This window comes from Tubulanus polymorphus, chromosome 7, assembly GCF_964204645.1.
Source record: "Tubulanus polymorphus chromosome 7, tnTubPoly1.2, whole genome shotgun sequence".
Lineage (NCBI taxonomy): Eukaryota > Metazoa > Nemertea > Palaeonemertea > Tubulaniformes > Tubulanidae > Tubulanus > Tubulanus polymorphus.
In genome coordinates this window covers 20479496-20498605 of record NC_134031.1, presented here as the reverse complement: position 1 = coordinate 20498605, position 19110 = coordinate 20479496, and the positions used below count along the sequence as shown (strand labels likewise).

The 19110-nt window shown below is 38.3% G+C and overlaps 3 protein-coding genes across 5 annotated transcripts; 1 reads left to right on the top strand and 2 right to left on the bottom strand.

Moving 5' to 3' along the window:
• Nucleotides 1-2423: 2423 nt before the first annotated feature.
• Nucleotides 2424-8088, top strand: LOC141908311 (eEF1A lysine and N-terminal methyltransferase-like). Its single transcript, XM_074798302.1, has 12 exons — nt 2424-2598; nt 2881-3109; nt 3202-3410; nt 3494-3617; nt 3821-3939; nt 4281-4412; nt 4786-5147; nt 5433-5561; nt 6165-6241; nt 6738-6873; nt 7135-7263; nt 7475-8088. The coding sequence occupies exons 1-12, from the start codon at nt 2507-2509 to the stop codon at nt 7771-7773; spliced, it is 2037 nt and encodes a 678-aa protein (XP_074654403.1). The 5' UTR covers nt 2424-2506; the 3' UTR covers nt 7774-8088.
• Nucleotides 8089-8274: 186 nt separating this feature from the next.
• On the bottom strand, nt 8275-10203 carry LOC141908667 (protein phosphatase methylesterase 1-like). The gene is made up of 2 exons (XM_074798796.1): nt 10062-10203; nt 8275-9921 (listed from the first exon to the last, which is right to left on the bottom strand). The coding sequence occupies exon 2, from the start codon at nt 9882-9884 to the stop codon at nt 8835-8837; it is 1050 nt and encodes a 349-aa protein (XP_074654897.1). The 5' UTR covers nt 9885-9921; nt 10062-10203; the 3' UTR covers nt 8275-8834.
• A 465-nt stretch (nt 10204-10668) lies between these two features.
• Nucleotides 10669-18927, bottom strand: LOC141908860 (uncharacterized). Of its 3 annotated transcripts, XR_012619643.1 has the most exons (6): nt 18824-18927; nt 18215-18379; nt 12635-12789; nt 12328-12454; nt 10922-11252; nt 10679-10781 (listed from the first exon to the last, which is right to left on the bottom strand). XR_012619643.1 is itself a non-coding variant. In XM_074799093.1 (5 exons), the coding sequence occupies exons 2-5, from the start codon at nt 18336-18338 to the stop codon at nt 11158-11160; spliced, it is 501 nt and encodes a 166-aa protein (XP_074655194.1). In that variant the 5' UTR covers nt 18339-18379; nt 18824-18927; the 3' UTR covers nt 10669-11157. The 3 variants fall into 3 exon arrangements, 2 of the variants coding, with proteins under 2 accessions (XP_074655194.1, XP_074655195.1); XM_074799093.1 differs by having other exon boundaries at nt 10669-11252; XM_074799094.1 differs by lacking the exon at nt 10922-11252 and having other exon boundaries at nt 10669-10781.
• Between the last annotated feature and the right edge of the window lie 183 nt (nt 18928-19110).

Genomic DNA, 19110 nt, shown 5'->3' with positions numbered 1-19110 from the left:
CAATTTAGGATGGTTAGTTTCAAAGTTATGATATTGCTGCTGGCAATGACAGTGGCAGTGACAGAAATCACAGGTAAGCTTTTGCTTAATACGTCAATTGAAAGGGTGGGTCCGAGAAATGATTGCCAGAAAGTTCATTCGACTTATTGCCATCACAAGGACCAACTATATGTATTGATTGTTTCCAGCCCTCGAGAAAGAACATGTCGTTGTAAAACGTAAGTTTTGTTGAGAGAAATTTCGAAACTTATAGATCTTTGACGTAATAATCTATACTTCATATGCATGTATCGATTATCTTTGAACAGGCGCTTGCGTTGATAGAGCGGGGGCTACGTGTAGGTTGTCAAATATTTGCAAACACTATGAATACAGAAGGTTTTTGTGCAAAAAGACATGCAACACATGTTAAACGTCTCAGAGTTAAATGCATTTATGCGTGTTGCTATTGCGTAAAGTGAGTATAATCAACATGTCGAATCTGTGATGAGTTTCGTCGTTGGACGAACGAACCCACACATCGCCATTGTGACCCGTTTAAACAGTGTTTCGCTCTAAGAAGTAGCCGTGCCACATGTTCTAGATGGTCAATACAGAATCTTAGAAACAGTTATGAAATATTATAATCATACAACGTAACTGCAGGTCTGCATATTCCGTTCAATTCAATTTCATTCAGCGGAAAAAATCAAATAAAAAATGATCATCTAGCAAAACTCGTACCCATCATTGTGACTGGAGAGATCAAACAGATATGCAGTATTTGTAACTACCAATCATGGCTGTCTTTGTTACAGAAAATTAAAATCTGGAAGCAGAAATTAATTGTATAACACACATTTCTGTGAATCATTCATGATGGTTTTAATAAATGTTGTATTTACATTTCAGATGAATTTAACTGAAATGTCAAACTCGAAGATACTACATGTATCTACAATAAAGTCATCAGATGTGACAAAACATTTAAGTTCGTTAAGTGTAATTGTTTTTCCTGATTGGCCTCAAAAGTTTTGGTTTTTCACTATAAACAAATTCTTTGAAAATGTCATTCATTTAAAATGGTTTTCATGGAAAAGGCGAAATTCAACACAATTCAACCACTCCAGCGTTATACAATAATCCACCACTTTTAGTTCCAATTCATCCATTATCGGTAACGCTATGGAATCTGAAGAATCGAGTTGTTTTAGCTCGGAGGAGTTCAACCAGTCCTGTAGTGTGGCTGTACGTTGCTCTACGATTACGATCCTAGTGTCAGACACTAAGGTTCTTGGTGAAGGAGGAGTATCTGATTTATCATAGATAAACGGACATGATTTGTCGTTGCGGTTTAAGGAATGGCCGAGTGACATCGCATGTTCGGTTGGGTCTCGGAGCGATAAGCCGTGCGCATACCCGAAAAAATCTTTGGTCTTTGCGAGTCGGTGACCCCTAAACACGCTGTTGGTTGTCTGACCTTATGTTTAACTGCTATTTTGTAACCCACCCGCTGGATGCACATTGCGTACACGTTAGGACACGAGAGAGGCTTTAATAGAAGCTCGTCGCGTGTAACATTCCCATTGACCTAAATCTGCTGCTTAAGAAGAGGAGCCGTGTGTTTTTGTTTTCATTTATGGGCGATAGTTTACTCAGCATACGATCGCGTAATGCTGAAAACATCCACTCCTAAAAATTCCTTGATCACAAATTATCATCACAATGAGCTCATATTTTGTGTAGAAAGCGTTGCTAATCAAATATAATTGCACAACAGGATAAATTTGACGACTTGTTCTAAAAGGCTGACAAGAAATGTACTGCCCCGGTTTTTGGAAATTATTTGTTTCCGATGAATGAGTTTCAGTGAGTTTAAAAAGTAATTATGTAGCCGTACATCGGTGTAATCGGTTGGCCCAATCGGAGGCACCTTTCACAATTTCGCCTTGGGCTATAGTATGACTAGCCGCGATCATACGAGCGTTTTTGGCCTGGGCCAAATTTGGCCCGGAACAACTGTTCACACGGGTGCTAAATGGGCCCGAGCCTGTTTGGCCCGACTGAAAACGTCGGACCAGGCCCGAGCCAAATGATTGCGTTTAAGAATTGCAACTGGTACCGGAAATGACCCACTTCGTCACTTCCGCATTGGTTTAGTATCAAGTGAATGGTTTGCGTGTGAACGCGCTCTCTTATTAGGTACGGGCCAAATTTGGCCCGGTATCACTCCCGAACTCGTTTCCACGAGTTCGGTAGACTGGGCCAAATTCGGTTTTCGTATCTAGTCGACTAGTAGTCGACTAACTCAGATAACCGAAGGTGGCCCTGGTTGCTGGTCTCTACCTAGACTGGTTACCGGTCTCTATCTTTGCGAATGCAGGTGGCGCATAATCGGGAAGGCGACCAGTCTATTAGTTAAATTGAATTGAATTTGGTTCGCGATATATCATCAATTGTGGAGCAGGAAATGAATAAAGTCATGTTAAATAAAAATAATTTTATTAATTGAATTAATAAACAAACAATGAATTTGTTGCCGAAAAGCTCTGACGAATTTGGAAGTTCGGATTACTGGGAAGGTTTTTTCAAGAAGAGGGGAGATAAATCATTTGAATGGTAATTTTACACTTCAAATATTCATATAAGTTAACTTTAGTCTTTATCATACTCGGACCCTGCCCCTTCTTTTTCTAACCTAAGTGATTGATTTATATTTTCATATATTGGCAAAATAGCGTTAACTTGAATAATGCCAAATTAATTGGCTAACTATCTACTCTCAGTGTATTGAATTATTGGGACTTCTTCGATAATTGTTTTAGAGATCAGATGACTTCTTCAATAGTGGGACAACTTTTAACAAGAGTTTGACTATATACCGGTATGCATATGTTTTAGGTATGGAGAATACAATCAACTATGCGGTATTATACACAAGTATGTTAAAGTTACCGATAAAATCTTGATGGTTGGCTGCGGAAACTCAGATCTCAGCGCCAACATGTACGATGTCGGTTATAAAGACTTAACGAGTATAGATATCAGCGATGTGGCTATTCGTCAGATGATACAAAAAAATCATTCTCAACGTCCTGATCTACAGTTCATTCAAATGGACATGAAACAGGTAAGTTTTTTTTTAGTGGAATCCTCGGAATCCATTGAAATGTTTGTTCGAGATCGATGAGTGAATGAAACGTGAATATTGTCGTGATTCAGATGGAGTTTCGAGATGATTTATACAATGTTGTCGTCGACAAGGGAACGTTAGACGCGATTCTGACGGACGCGAGCGAAGCCGTGCTCTGGGAAGTCGACAAAATGTTCGCTGAAATATCGCGCGTGTTGAAAGTCGGCGGTCGATACCTTTGTATTTCGTTAGCTCAGGATCACATCATCAACAAACTGTTGACCTATTTCTCAAAGGAGTAAGTTTAGAGACCTTACCGTATTGTAGGCCTACTTTTCACTGACTTATTTTTGATAAAACTGAGATTTGTTTTATTTGTAGAGGATGGCCTATATGTGTTCATAGGTTAGACGATGAATCCGATGTTAAACCCGGCGAGCAGTTTAAGTTGCCGGTTTTCGTGTTCATCCTTACGAAATTCAGACGTATGCCAAATGCCCCCAAGGTACGTTGGTATTATATAGTCAGGGGCCGGTTGCTAAAAAGTTGGTTAGAGTTAACCAGTGGATAGTTGATATGGTGACAATTGAAATTTCATTGTTACTATGGTATTTAACAGTCACTTATCTTTAACCAGCTTTTGAGGAACTGGCCCCAGAATGATGAATTAAGTCTGGGGATAAGGTCATATTCATTTGGATATTTCAGATATTTGAAGTAGCGTACACTGAAGATCAAGTTGAACGTGTTGAAGCATTGGACGATATGAAAAAATCGGTGAAAGCTTTACAACATTACGCGTTAGTCAGACATAATCTACAAAACAAGTTCGTATTAGTTCAAACCTCAATCATTTATTGACATCAGGTTCAAATTCCAGTCTTGTCCAAATGAAATTACGATGATGGCTTACTACCTGAAATTTTGTTACATATGATTCGTAATTTCATGTAGAATTATTGACCAGGAAGTATTGAAGTTTAGTAATATTCACTGATAATTGCTGTAAAAGTCTCTAATAATACCACTGGTAGAACTAGTGCGACATGCATTATAATAAATTTGGCATTATAAAGAATGATATTTCCTCTGAATTTCAATTAGATAAATGGGCAAATTTGTTCTTTAAAATGCCTATTCATAAAATACCTATGATTTGCTTCTTCAGAAATCAATCTGGTAAACATCTATCAGTGAGTTTATATAGTCCGACAATCACAGCTCCACGTTATACACTGTATGTCGTGGATGGTGAACGCAGCATGAACAAGTTTGCTATCTTCATAATTCCTCAAGGAAGGTATGTATGTATAACGTTTTGAATTCAGTTAACTAAGTGAAAGTTGTGCGGTTGAGTGACTTGATAAGTTTGAAGCTCTACAGCAGGGTTCAAGTTGAATAGATCGAAAATTACTCTAGTGCAGCGCAGTGCAGTGCAATGCAATGTACAAAAAAATGTACTGCTGCATTGTATCTACCTGGTGCGGTGTATCATCAGTTAATACTTCATTATGTTTGACAGGTGCTGCAATCTTTCAATAGAAATTTTAACTTGCCAACAAATATGGATACTCCGCACTGTGGAGTAAACGCAATATAGGATGGGTGGATTATACATCGCATAGCAGGGACCAGGTAGTGAAAGGGTTTATATATGTTTGTCGTATCTCTAGGGAGAATGAATGGCTGTTCGGTACAGATATGGGTCGCGATCATTTATCCAAAACCGTAAATTTCGAACGATTACTCGTCGTGGCGACGCATCGCGAACATAAATACGATAACATGGAACAGATCAAATCGGAACTATCGGCGAAAGTTATGGAACTAGCTCCGCGTAACCCCGGTAAAGCGAAAGTGCCGTTTTTATCGATCGGCGACGATATTGGCAGACGGACTGTTAAGCACGAAGGTAATAGCATTGATACGGGAGATTACGTAATCGAAGATGTCGATGTCGATTCAGAAGTTTTCAGACGACTTTACTTCAAGAATAATCCATCGACGTGTCAATCAGAGGCTAAACTCGTGAAAGGTAAGTGAACAAAAATCTCCCGTTACAGCAGAACCGGTATCTTTTACATAGACCTATACAATGTTTATGTATAGGTGAACTGTAACTGTAAATGTTTTAAAGCTTGCTTGGTGTCCCTCCATATTATCAACCAACTACTTTGAATATTTTGTTAATCATGAAAAATTTTGTGGAGAAAATAAATCATATCATCATAAATAGTATTCTGATTAGATCAAAAATCCTGGTCAAACTTGAATTACACTTACCGGTAATTATTTTTAAATGATTTTGTTTTTTTCGAAGCGGTGGTCAAAAAGAAACGAGCGAAAGTGTTCACGAAGCTCATCGTTGATCCGACGTATCTCGCCTTCCAGATCCACGTCGCCATGGTAGCCGGATTGGCTTTCATGGAAGATTTTCAGAAAATAATCGGTTCGTAATTTTCGAATACACATGTTATTGATAATCGATTAATGATTAATTTCTGGCTGTGTGTGAAATAAACAATAGCATATTCAGCTTATAGTAGAATTTGTTTGCTTCACAAGACTAATGAGGATCCGTAAACTAGGCCCCAACAAAATCTAATTTTACCGGGTAGCAAAAATTATTTTAGATAGAACCTAGAATAAAAATACAAATCTATCAGGCAACAGTGAAACTGTTGTGCTAAACCGGTTTCGTATCATCTAAATTTTGCTTGATATAAATATCTTGCATTTCTTGGTTCCATGATAATTGCTCAAAGAACTGAACCTCTGGGGTTAGAACATTGGAAATGCACTAATTGTAACTCCAGTCAAATTTAATACAGGATTGAAGAATGAGGTCCTGCTCTTAGCAATTATTATGGAACTGATAAGTGTTATTTTGAGTATTCCTCAAGAAATTCGTAACCCTTGCAATGTAGCTATCCATGTCGTTGGACAGGGTTCAGTTTGATTCTCAAATTTTTTTAACATAAATACACTCGCTTACAGACTGAAACCAGCGATTGATAACTGATAGAATGCTTCGATTTGCTCTCATTTCTAGAAGAAGGATTAGATATATCAATATTAGGATTAGGTGGTGGTTGTTTGCCTCGATACTTAAACACTGTGTACCCAAAAGTAAGTAATTTTCATACATTTCATTCGTTACAACGAATTCCACAGCATTTTAAGATGTGCTTGTCATAGATTACAGTCAAACTTACTCTCAAATTATCATAGCTGACACCATCATTGTGTTGATTACTTATCCAAATGAGGATTAACACTAGCAATTTACACTTCAAATCGAATTTGGACTCAATATTATCTCGGCAACTTTCATAAGAAATGTGACATCTAATCTGATAACGACTGAGTTTGAATCTAATTGACTTTGTTCATTGTCGTTATCTGTTGTATAGTGTTATCTAAGGAATAGTTTCTCTGAACATGGGATTTACATAAATCCGGAAACTGTCGGAAAAAAGCTTTGAATACGAGAAATAGAATCCATACTATGTAGAAATCTGTATTACTTAACGCGCAAGTCGAGTCTCTCTGGATAAAATTGATCTGAATAAAACAGCTTTTCCTTGCTGTATAGTTAGTATTATATTCAACACTTTATCATTAGGCAACTATCGATATCGTCGAAAAAGATGTCGCAATGTTAACAGTAGCGGAAGATTGGTTCGGCATGAAACCATCAGAGTTCATACGACCGAATATGTGCGACGCATTGGACTACATCGAACGGCTTACTCATGAAGGTACCGACAGTTCGAAGAGATATATGAAATATATCATTAAATCATATAAAATGTGATCTGCCAACTGGGCACATATTTACCATTTTTGTGCAAGATCTCTGAACTTGCATTTCTGATGTATCAATCAGCGACCTGAAACCACTACTCATATCTTCCTATTGTCATCAGACTTACTTCATTACAAGTTTTCAGGACTCTTTTTGGTTGTTCCATTCAGTCATTCCTCGCAGATTTACCACTTGAATATTCATGTCGTTGTAGTTGGTAGAAAACACATAGTAATGTTGGATATTGACAACAAGGACACGAAAAGCGCTCTGGTATCGCCACCGATTTTGTTCATGCAGAAAGATTTCCTCAAAAAAGTTGATTCAATTCTACATCCTCAAGGTGAGACTATAGTGTGTTCAATGAACTCAACTCATTTTGATTCGATTTCTAGGCAGGTCATTGAATAGATGTAAGATTGACTTATCCACTTATTGTATGAAGTAGATTTCACTGAAAATTGATTTATTATTGAGAACAGTTGATTCGAATTTAATAGGAATGTTCTGTTAGCAACGGTATCCATTCACAGACGTTTTCATCTCTTTTACAGGGCTATTTATCGTCAATTTGAGTTGCCAAGGTGATGCACGTCTCCGGTCGGAAATAATCGCCAACATTCGCGCCGTTTTCAAACTCGTGTTCAATAAACAAATGGTCGACGAATCGAACGAAGTGATCTACGCGATATCGAGCAGACGGGCGTCGTGTCAGGACACGCTCGACGAAAATAAACTCGGTAAAAATCTACAACGTTCGGTGAAAATACTGCAAGATCTGATTAAAACGCGGTCAGAAAGTGGCGCCCAGCAAGCGCTTGTTACGATGATGGAAGGACTGGAAATTTTATGATGCATATCAGAATGACTTATTCCGATTAATACATGCACCACCAGCCTTTTTCAACGGTCCCGGAATAGAATAATGCCAAAATTATTAAGTCTTTCACATTTCCAGTGGAACCTCGTTATAATGAACTCAGATACAACGATTCATCGGATATAACAAATTTAAAACTGTGTACCAAGAAATCGGTTATAATGAACATATTTTCTGGCCCCGTGAAGTTCGTTGTAACGAGATTTCACTGCATCTGGACATTATTTTACACTGTGCTTAAATGTATGCAGAATATGATTTTTTAAACTGACTGTACACATGTAGTTTCTATAGGGAAAATAATTATTTTGCTAAAAACTGTTAAAATCAATGTTCTTTTTATATCTTTGCTTTGCATCTGGTGTTTATGATAGCTGTCAAGATGAAATGAATTACCACGAAGCAGAGAATGAATTAATGATTGATGATTAATGCATTTATTTCAGTTTACTGAAATATACAATTATAACGGCACACAAGAACACTGAAGATTTTCTTAACCCTAGCAGCGCACACAGAATGAAATAAATCCAAAGCACATTAAGTATTTCAACCACCTTGGTTATCCGAGTTGCTAGGATATGACTAGAGTGCAGCCTACTCCATTTACCTTGGAGTCGATTGCCCCAGAATCAGATTATCCCATGTCCCGGACAATATATTACAAATTGCTTTACTCTATTTCATGAAGATGACTACCCATGCCTGCTTTCAATGCCACAGAATTTGCAGGCTACCTGAATCTAGATTTATCTAGTTTTGAGCAAAAGACAGTAATTGGACATAAAAAATGATAATTGAATTGAAAATGAACAAGAAATGATTGTGATTTTGAGTATTTTGATACTTGGTAGAGAAGTCGATCTCTTGAATAGAGGAGTATTAAGCACTCTCAGTTATCATAGTCAGTTCTGGCACCAGGTTAATCATTTGCTTTGCAAATACAAATTACGAGATACTATCAAAATTTGACGCGACAAAATTCTATGAATTTCCGAGTACAAAAGTATTTCACACGCGATTAAACTGATTGTTTAAACTAATTTATGCCGCTTTAAAAAGCTCACTAGAATCTCGGCTACTTCGTCGGGAACGTCTTCGTGTACACAATGTCCGCATTTCGGAAGAACTTTCATTTGAAATTTGCCCTGCATTTGACCGATCGTCAGATCTTTGTCCAAGCGATCGACGCCGGCTAGCAGTAACATTTTCGGAACCGGCACGCCGAGAAACTTCTTCGATAAACCGGTGAACCAACCTTTCCAAAACTGTTCTGTTTTCATAAGATCTAATCTCCAAGTATATTTATTAGTTTGAGCGGGAACTTCGTGGTTCGAAGCAGCAGCCTCCTCTTCGGTTTCTTCAGCGATTATATTTGATTGGTTGGAAACGCTTTGTTGAAAATCACTCCCTGAATCGATTGATTTCAATTGTCCGATCACCGAAACTTTCGCCGAATCGATGTTACGAATTTGTCCGGTTTTTAAACTCCATTCGATCGCGCGTTCCAACGACTCGAACGCTCGCGGCCGGTTACCGAGGAAACTGCGCATGCTGCCGAGAGCTTCGCACGCGGTGCCCTCGACGACGTCGATGACGACCAGAGCCGTTAACGAAGGTATAATACCTCGATGGGCCACGTCGACGCCGATAGCCCCGCCCATACTATGCCCGATCAATACGACCGGCGGAGGAGCCTCGTCGCCGAATAAAGCCGTAACGACATTCCCGACGTCGTTCGTTAGGGTGTCCGTGCTCAAATCATTTTCGTCGGCGCATTTACTCTCGCCGTGAGCTCTGAAATCGAGCGCCACGCAACGACATTCGATCGATTGTTGAATCGCCGTCGAGAGTAACGCCCACGTGAGGCCGGAGAATCCACCGCCGTGTAGAAATAACAACACCGGACCCGACTTACCGCTTTTATAAACGTGAAATCGGTCATTGCCGACGGTTATTTCGTCTTGTTGGTCGAAATAACCCTTCCAATCGACCGGGGTGTAATCTATTTGACGATGCCTCGTCGATCTTATATCTCCCGCAGGGATCGGAGGCAGTCGAGATTTCAGCATTTGTTTTTCCATAGCGGCCGCAAATAATTATTTGGTTTTCACTCGATAGCTGAAAAATCAGAAGGAAGTCTTGAATGAAGAAGTCGAAGACGAAGACTGTTTTTGTCTGGAGAGTGTCAGTGACAGTGGGCCTTGTTAAAAAATTGATGATTAATATCAATTGATGATTAATAAAAGGAAACCGTTTACCGTAAAACTACGGAATCATCGACCCCTTCTTTTTTTATCTGCACAGCTGAACAATCATAGGAGCCTACTACTATTTAACGATTCTTGCTCTCTGATTTCGGCTTCTTGTAGTCCCACTTTATCGCTTTATTGCAGTTTCAGGTGAGTTGAATTGAATTGCAATATACAAGGGTGGCTCCAGTTATTTGTTGTTTGCCGCGATCGAATACCGGGTAGAATAATGGAACAAGATGAGGATTACTCCAAAAAATTCAAAGGGCCACGGTTAGTCGGATTGTGACGAAAGAGTTGAAATAATTATAGAAATCGAAGAAACGAACCATAGATACCTATTGTCCAAGAAATTGTACCGCTGCCACAAGTCAAACTGACGGACCGCTGCCACAAGTCAAACTGACGGACCGCTGCCACAAGTCAAACTGACGGACCGCTGCCACAAGTCAAACTGACGGACTGACGACGCTGAACTCCGGTGTTGAAGAATCTGTGACCGACAGAAAACACCCACTGACAAAGACATCCAGAATAAATTGTCTATTACAAAAAAAATCTTGTTCTTTAAACAGTTTTCAACTAATTTACAACATTTAATTAACAAAAAATAAATAAGTTTAATAGAATGGTAAATATTTGTGACATGTATGGTACATTAATTCACCTAACACAAAGTTCCACGAATTCATTTGGTCAAGTTCTAGATTTTGGGTCGAAGTTTGACTCCTAAAAATAAGATAACATAAGTTATACGTCATTTCACTCCGGCTTCAAATTCAACTTGGTATCTAGGTTCTAAAGGTCTATATTTGATTCTATGAATGCCTAAGGTCTAAGTGGGCCTACTACAAAACTGATGGACTCACTCAACTGGACCTCAGTCAAATTCTAACAATGGTTCTTTAAAATGTTTTTTTTTCATTTACACGATCCAACCAAATCGAAACCACCGATCCTTCTTGACTGGCCAAATTTCGTTCAGTTTCTATTCGGAAGATTAAAACAGTTCTTTCTTTAATATCCTCAACATTTAGTTCCACAGTTCACAAAGATATGTGAATAAAATTTATACCACAAAAAGTCATAATCCGCACAAATTCTTTCATTTGTTTTTTAAGAGGCGACGGGATTTTCCAAGCCCTTTGAATATGTAGAATATCAGATAAAATGGAGCCAGTAAAATCCATAATACGACATCTGAAACAGAATAAAGTCATATCCAAAATTACATTACAGCTAAATGAAATGTCTCATTTGGGTTCCAAATTTTGTTTGCTATTAAAACCTTACTCAGTAGTAAAACAAGAGGTTTTCAAAACGAAAATTTACCGACTGGAGGCTGGAGCGGTTTACTGAGTTCAGAATCAGGGAAATATGAAGTTTAACAAATAAATTCCAGGCGTAAAATAATTCATGGTTTAGAGCCAAGTTTACCCTGTTGACTGATACCCACCCAGTAAGACCAAGTTTACCCAGTTGACTGATACCCGCCCAGTAAGACCAAGTTTACCCAGTTGACTGATACCCGCCCAGTAAGACCAAGTTTACCCAGTTGACTGATACCCGCCCAGTAAGACCAAGTTTACCCAGTTGACTGATACCCGCCCAGAAAGACCAAGTTTACCCAGTTGACTGATACCCGCCCAGTAAGACCAAGTTTACCCAGTTGACTGATACCCACCCAGTAAGACCAAGTTTACCCAGTTGACTGATACCCACCCAGTAATACCAAGTTTATCCAGTTGACTGATACCCACCCAGTAATACCAAGTTTACCCAGTTGACTGATACCCACCCAGTAAGACCAAGTTTACCCAGTTGACTGATACCCACCCAGTAAGACCAAGTTTACCCAGTTGACTGATACCCGCCCAGTAAGACTAAGTTTACCCAGTTGACTGATACCCGCCCAGTAAGACCAAGTTTACCCAGTTGACTGATACCCGCCCAGTAAGACCAAGTTTACCCAGTTGACTGGTACCCACCCAGTAAGACCAAGTTTACCCAGTTGACTGGTACCCAGCCAGTAAGACCAAATTTACCCAGTTGACTGATACCCACCCAGTAAGACCAAGTTTACCCAGTTGACTGGTACCCACCCAGTAAGACCAAGTTTACCCAGTTGACTGATACCCACCCAGTAAGACCAAGTTTACCCAGTTGACTGATACCCGCCCAGTAAGACCAAGTTTATTAGATAATAATTTCCACTTGAAAACGCATCCGATAAGAGAAATATGTAATCAAACTTCATGTGGAAACAAATACTTACACGAGATGACTGGAGTTTGTTGTTGGAAATTTCGGGATGCACTATTTCGGAATGTCACCAAGTCGCAAATAGCAGATACTATATCTCTCAATAGAGATGGTTGAGAATTACTAGATTGATCGCACACCTACAAATAAACACAAATTAAATATTATCTAGGAAGATTTTATTGTATGTGTAAGTCTTTCCATGACGAAACCTTCTGTAGATGTATCTGAACTAGTTTCAACATTCAAATCTGATTATTAACCTCTTAACTTGAACTGTCAAATAACCGCTACAGCACAATTACTCGGGGCTAAATTACCTGCGCATTATTTGAAGATGAATTCTGTTGCTGATGCGTGGCGATGATTTCAGCTTCTTTCTGCATGTTAGCGATGTTTTCAGCGAGGTATTTGCCGACACAATCGTCACTGTTGTTACTGGTGTTTACCGCACTCGGTATCGTTGAACACATATCTATAGAATAAATACAATACAGTGTATTTTCCTAGCTCTGTTTGCCCAGCTGGCTGTTTCCAGTCAATCAATCAATATTGATTTTCTTTTCTAAATTTTCGCCGACAATTTCTATTCTAATGCATCGAGGGGTTTTTAACAGTTCAAAATCAAAATGAAATTTAGCTTTAAATCCCTGCTTCAAACTACATTACATACGCTGGAACCTGGTTTATATGAGTACATGGGACAATAGAATATTACTTGTAACAATCCAATGTAAATTTCTCACCAAGTGGCAAGAGATCAAAACGAAAATGATGATACATGTAATAATGACGAAAAACTCATAATAGATTTGATGAGGTTGGACGGCTGGGAGCTAACTTTGCTAGATAGTGCTACATAATGTACTGCCTTGATTTATTAAAAATGTTACGTCGCTTGTCGTAGGTATTACAAAGAAGTATATAATATTTCAAAATTTATCTCCTTTTTAACAACAAACTTTTGTACATTTTTGTAAACTCGTTTTCATTGATCTCTAACGTGCATTTTCAAATGACCCAGACCTTTCATATTGCAGCTATTGACTGAGGCCTGTTTCATTCGCTAAATGCCACATTAATATACAATGGATTAAATACAATAACCGAGGCTTCACCAGACTGAACGCAGTCACCTTACTGACTCAAATCTAATTGTGACCACTCGTAGAAGCGGTTAAGGGTTAAAATTATCATGTCTAAAACAAAAATTGCAATTATCTCGAACGAGTCGATGGATGTCGGAGCATCAAAAATCTGCATCGGTAGTTTAAAAGAAGAAGTAAAGGAATGTTATGAGTTTATGAATATAATCCGTTCACCAGATGAAGATATATTTGATTTCACAGAGAGATGTATCGATATAGTGAAGAATGAACAAATAACTGGCGTGTTAGGACTACGCGATATCGCTGCTATAATCAGCGCTGCAATCTGTGAAAGGATACCTCATATACCTGGACCATCATTGAAATCAGTAGCCATCGCTTTACATAAATATTACACTCGTTTGTATTTCACTAAAGAACAAGGTGGAATTAATTATCGATTATTGAGGTATGATGCTTCACCTACTCAAATACACGATGTCCTCAACCAAGTGGGATTTCCTTGTTTTGTGAAGCCGTGCACGGGAACACATTCCGTCGGTTCGAAGAAGATCGAATGTGAAAATGCTTTGCGGGAGAATCTGGGAGCTTACGAGAGTCTTAAAGTAGAGAAGAAATGGCATCGATTCGATGAAGGATTTCTGTCGAAAGTCGGAGCACCTTGTCCTGAAAATGCACTGATAGTGGAAGAATTCGAAGACTTCGATATGTTCCTAATTGTAACTGGACTAGTTGCCCATGGTCAGATTATTAAATGGGCGATAACTGATGTTAACTTTTGGGAAACCGACCCTGTAGTGATGTCGAGCCTGTCATACCCGTCAAGAGTACAGAAAGATACCCAGGAAGAAATCTGGAAAACCTTTGACATTGTCGTTCAGAGAGTGATTGACTATGGATTCAATAATCAATTTGTATTTTTGGAGATGGTGATTATGAATGATGGAAGCCATAAAATAATAGAGGTGAATCATAGGATTGCCACTGAATGTATACCAATGTTTAGAGCTTGCCTCGATGATGGAAACTGCTTTGAGGCGCTGTTAAAAGTCAGTCAAGGGATAGTACCGAAGGCACCTACCCCAAATGGCACAAAATTCATGGTAGGATATCTTACAACTTTTGCTACGGACACAGTTGAAAACCTGATAGAGTTTGGAGTTTTGAAACGCCATCCGGAAGTACATCTTTGGTTAGACCCACAAGATCAAGTGAAATACCCAGGAGGACGGATTGGTAGTTTCCTGGGATTTGTTTATGTTTCTGCTCCAAGTTACAAAGGTAAAAAATGTGAAAAGGTAGAAACTTTTCGTACGCACACAATTCTCAGAATCACCCACGTAACAATCCAAATTTCTAAACACATCAATTAGACAAGGTCAGACATTACATATTTGTAATTATTTTATTTACAGATCAACAGGACAAGTTTGTTGCGATAGCGAAAGATGTTCTAAAACAACCAGAATATTCTGTATGGAAATGAATTAGCCAATCTGAGAAAATTACTCTCCTTTAATGAATTATTATGCAATGTATATCAAATGTTACAAATGGTACAGTAAACTATGCTCAAGTTGGATTTCCAGCCATTTACGGAAACTACAACTTGAGAATTAATTTCCATAAACACCGATGTCGGAGCATCAAAAATCTGCATCGGTAGTTTAAAAGAAGAAGTAAAGGAATATTATGAGTTTATGAATATAATCCGTTCACCCGATGAAGATATATTTGATTTCACAGAGAGATGTATCGATATAGTGAAGAATGAACAAATAACTGGCGTGTTAGGACTGCGCGATATCGCTGCTATAATCAGCTCTGCAATCTGTGAAAGGTTACCTCATATACCTGGACCATCATTGAAATCAGTAGCCATCGCTTTACATAAATAATTCACTTGTATTAAACAAATATTACACTCATTAAAAACATTTGAGATAATAAATAGATATTCAAAATACAATCACCATTCGGATTCCTATGTTCTTCGAAAAAGGAAGGTTTTAAGATTATGTTTGAAAGTATCAACAGACAGGCTAATCCTGTATTGTTTTAGGCATAGAATTCTATAGGTTAGATTATGAGATTTTAAAAGCTCGACTTCCATAATTTCCAAGTGTCTGTGCCATAAATCTGTGGGTAAGAAGTCATTAAGAATAGTCAACTGAATGGACATTAACTAACAGCAGCTAACAGAGTTATCTATAAATATAATAGTGCAGTGTGGGTAAAATGGATTTCTATCTTATATGTCTTAATTACAACCCCTTCCTTAAATTTTACTTCTACTCTTTATTTCTCAGAATTATTGAATTTGGCTTCCAAGAAATAATGTGACATCACTTGTCGTAGGTATTACAAAGAAGTATATAATATTTCTAAATTTATCTCCTTTTTAACAACAAACTTTTATACATTTTTATTGCCTCGTTTTCATTGATCTCTAACGTGCATTTTCAAATGACCCAGACCTTTCATATTGCAGCTATTGACTGAGGCCTGTTTTATTCGCTAAATGCCACATTAATATACAATGGATTAAATACAATAACTGAGGCTTCACCTTGTGCAACATTGGAGTTGTCAGACTGAACGCAGTCACCTTACTGACTCAAATCTAATAGTGACCACTCGTAGAAGTGGTTAAGGGTTAAAATTACCATGTCCAAAACAAAAATTGCAATTATCTCGAACGAGTCGATGGATGTCGGAGCATCAAAAATCTGCATCGGTAGTTTAAAAGAAGAAGTGAAGGAATGTTATGAGTTTATGAATATAATCCGTTCACCGGATGTAGATATATTTGATTTCACAGAGAGATGTATCGTTATAGTGAAGAATGAACAAATAACTGGCGTGTTAGGACTACGCGATATCGCTTCTATAATCTTCTAATGTATATTTGTCGAATATGTATCTGTGTATGACATATAGCCATGACCTCAGTTGGCACAATTTGAACAAAACAACACGAATACAAGTTCAGATCAGAATAATCATTTGTCAATTCATTACTCCATGATCATTCAAGTTCACAGCACTCAACTCAGCACTAGTGTAAATCATAAACTGCTCAAAGTAAGAAAAAAATATCAACGATCACTGATTTCTTTGGCGGAAAAATAATCATGTCTAAAACAAAGTCAAAGATCGCAATGATTTGCTACGAACCGATGGAAGTGCATTCTTCAGAAATCGGAATTCAGGAATTGAGAGAAGAAGTGAAGGAATGCTACGAGTTTATGAATATAATCCGTTCACCCGATGAAGATATATTTGATTTCACAGAGAGATGTATCGATATAGTGAAGAATGAACAAATAACTGGCGTGTTAGGACTACGCGATATCGCTGCTATAATCAGCGCTGCAATCTGTGAAAGGTTACCTCATATACCTGGACCATCATTGAAATCAGTAGCCATCGCTTTACATAAATATTACACTCGTTTGTATTTCACTAAAGAACAAGGTGGAATTAATTATCGATTATTGAGGTATGATGCTTCGCCTACTGAAATACATGATGTCCTCAACCAAGTGGGATTTCCTTGTTTTGTGAAGCCGTGCACGGGAACACATTCCGTCGGTTCGAAGAAGATCAAATGTGAAAATGCTTTGCGGGAGAATCTGGGAGCTTACGAGAGTCTTAAAGTAGAGAAGAAATGGCATCGATTCGATGAAGAATTTCTGTCGAAAGTTGGAGCACCTTGTCCTGAAAATGCACTGATAGTGGAAGAATTCGAAGACTTCGATATGTTCCTAGTTGTAACTGGACTAGTTGCCCGTGGTCAGATTATCAAATGGGCAATAGCTGACGCTAACTTTTGGGAAACTGACCCTGTGGAGATGTCGAGCCTGTCATACCCGTCAAGAGTACAAAAAGATACCCAGGAAGAAATCTGGAAAACCTTTGACATTGTCGTTCAGAGAATGATTGACTATGGATTCAATAATCAATTCGTTTTTTTGGAAATGGTGATTATGAAAGATGGAAGCCATAAAATAATAGAGGTGAATCATAGGATTGCCACTGAATGTATACCAATGTTTAGAGCTTGCCTCGATGATGGAAACTGCTTTGAGGCGCTGTTGAAAGTCAGTCAAGGGATAGTACCGAAGGCACCTACCCCAAATGGCACAAAATTCATGGTAGGATATCTTACAACTTTTGCTACGGACACAGTTGAAAACCTGATAGAGTTTGGAGTTTTGAAACGCCATCCGGAAGTACATCTTTGGTTAGACCCACAAGATCAAGTGAAATACCCAGGAGGACGGATTGGTAGTTTCCTGGGATTTGTTTATGTTTCTGCTCCAACTTACAAAGGTAAAAAATGTGAAAAGGTAGAAACTTTTCATACGCACACAATTCTCAGAATCACCCACGTAACAATCCAAATTTCTAAACACATCGATTAGACAAGGTCAGACATTACAATTTGTAATTATTTTATTTACAGAACAACAGGACAAGTTTGTTGCGATAGCGAAAGATGTTCTAAAACAACCAGAATATTCTGTATGGAAATGAATTAGCCAATCTGAGAAAATTACTCTCCTTTAATGAATTATTATGCAATGTATATCAAATGTTACAAATGGTACAGTAAACTATGCTCAAGTTGGATTTCCAGCCGTTTACGGAAACTAAAACTTGAGAATCAATTTCCGTAAACAGAAAAATTAAATCAACTTTTGACATGTATCATCGATTTCAAGCCATACTAACGGTAGCTAAAGATATTAAACTCTCTAACCCGCATCACACCTATAAAGCACATACCTGATTCTGTGGTTAATGTCTCATTTGGCTCTAAATCCCTACGTTTTTTCTTTTTCCAAAATTTCAATCGGAATCTTTTCTTCTTTTTCGTGTGGGTGATTGCGGGTGGATTTGATTCTGCCATTATTAACTTGGTCTAGCTGAATTCTCGATTAAAGTGCTGAACTAAAATATAGATTTGCTCCACATATGTAGGTGCGAGTATGGCTCAAAGATAGACTTAGAAGCCTACCGTTAAAGACTAAGTAGACTGCAGTTAGCAATAAATATTTGACTGGGTTGACCAGAAACTGGTTTAAGTAGGCCTAACTTAATTGATCATTCCTGTTACACACATCATCGAATAAAGAAAATCATCCTCCAGCGATCACCGGTAAAACATCGCAAAATTCGAAGGGAGCTGGAAACACTGGAGAGACCGGTTCGTTGTTTGAGGAACAACGGCTAGGTACTAGACTAGGTCCAAGTTCAAGTGGCAAGGGCCAAAAGCCCAAGAAATTGAATTTTCTGAAGAAAATCCACCATCGACTTCCAGCGGGTGCAAGCTAAGCATCGTGCATATTATTAAGATAAAAAGCCAATGAACATAATCATATTTGTCAAGCATACCTAATTTTAGCTTTGATTTTGCCCAGTTCGACATCAATATTGAAGAAACTTTCCTTTTACGTGGAATTTAGTTTGACAGATCTACAGGCGCAACGACCTTCAGGGTGTAGAGTTAGTGAGTGTCTCTATAACCGATAAAACTGTCCGGGCGTATTCTTTTATGACCTCCAAAGTCTCCATCCGAAATCCTCGGGTGGCTCCACACAAAATCCAATCACACCACTTCGATGGATTCTCCGATCTGATTAAAGAGTACACCTGAGGCAAATAGGTTCGAATCCCGTATT

What these genes read in the sequence shown, in the direction of transcription:
- LOC141908311 (XM_074798302.1), top strand. Translation starts at nt 2,507, where the DNA reads ATGAATTTGTTGCCGAAAAGCTCTGACGAATTTGGAAGTTCGGATTAC. An exon ending in TTCATAATTCCTCAAGGAAG is followed by an intron (nt 4,413 to 4,785) that starts GTATGTATGTAT and finishes TCGTATCTCTAG; the next exon opens with GGAGAATGAATGGCTGTTCG. An exon ending in TTCAATTCTACATCCTCAAG is followed by an intron (nt 7,264 to 7,474) that starts GTGAGACTATAG and finishes TCTCTTTTACAG; the next exon opens with GGCTATTTATCGTCAATTTG.
- LOC141908667 (XM_074798796.1), bottom strand. Translation starts at nt 9,884, where the DNA reads ATGGAAAAACAAATGCTGAAATCTCGACTGCCTCCGATCCCTGCGGGA.
- LOC141908860 (XM_074799093.1), bottom strand. Translation starts at nt 18,338, where the DNA reads ATGGCAGAATCAAATCCACCCGCAATCACCCACACGAAAAAGAAGAAA. An exon ending in GACATTAACCACAGAATCAG is followed by an intron (nt 12,790 to 18,214) that starts GTATGTGCTTTA and finishes TTTATTCTATAG; the next exon opens with ATATGTGTTCAACGATACCG. An exon ending in ACAAACTCCAGTCATCTCGT is followed by an intron (nt 11,253 to 12,327) that starts GTAAGTATTTGT and finishes ATTCTGTTTCAG; the next exon opens with ATGTCGTATTATGGATTTTA.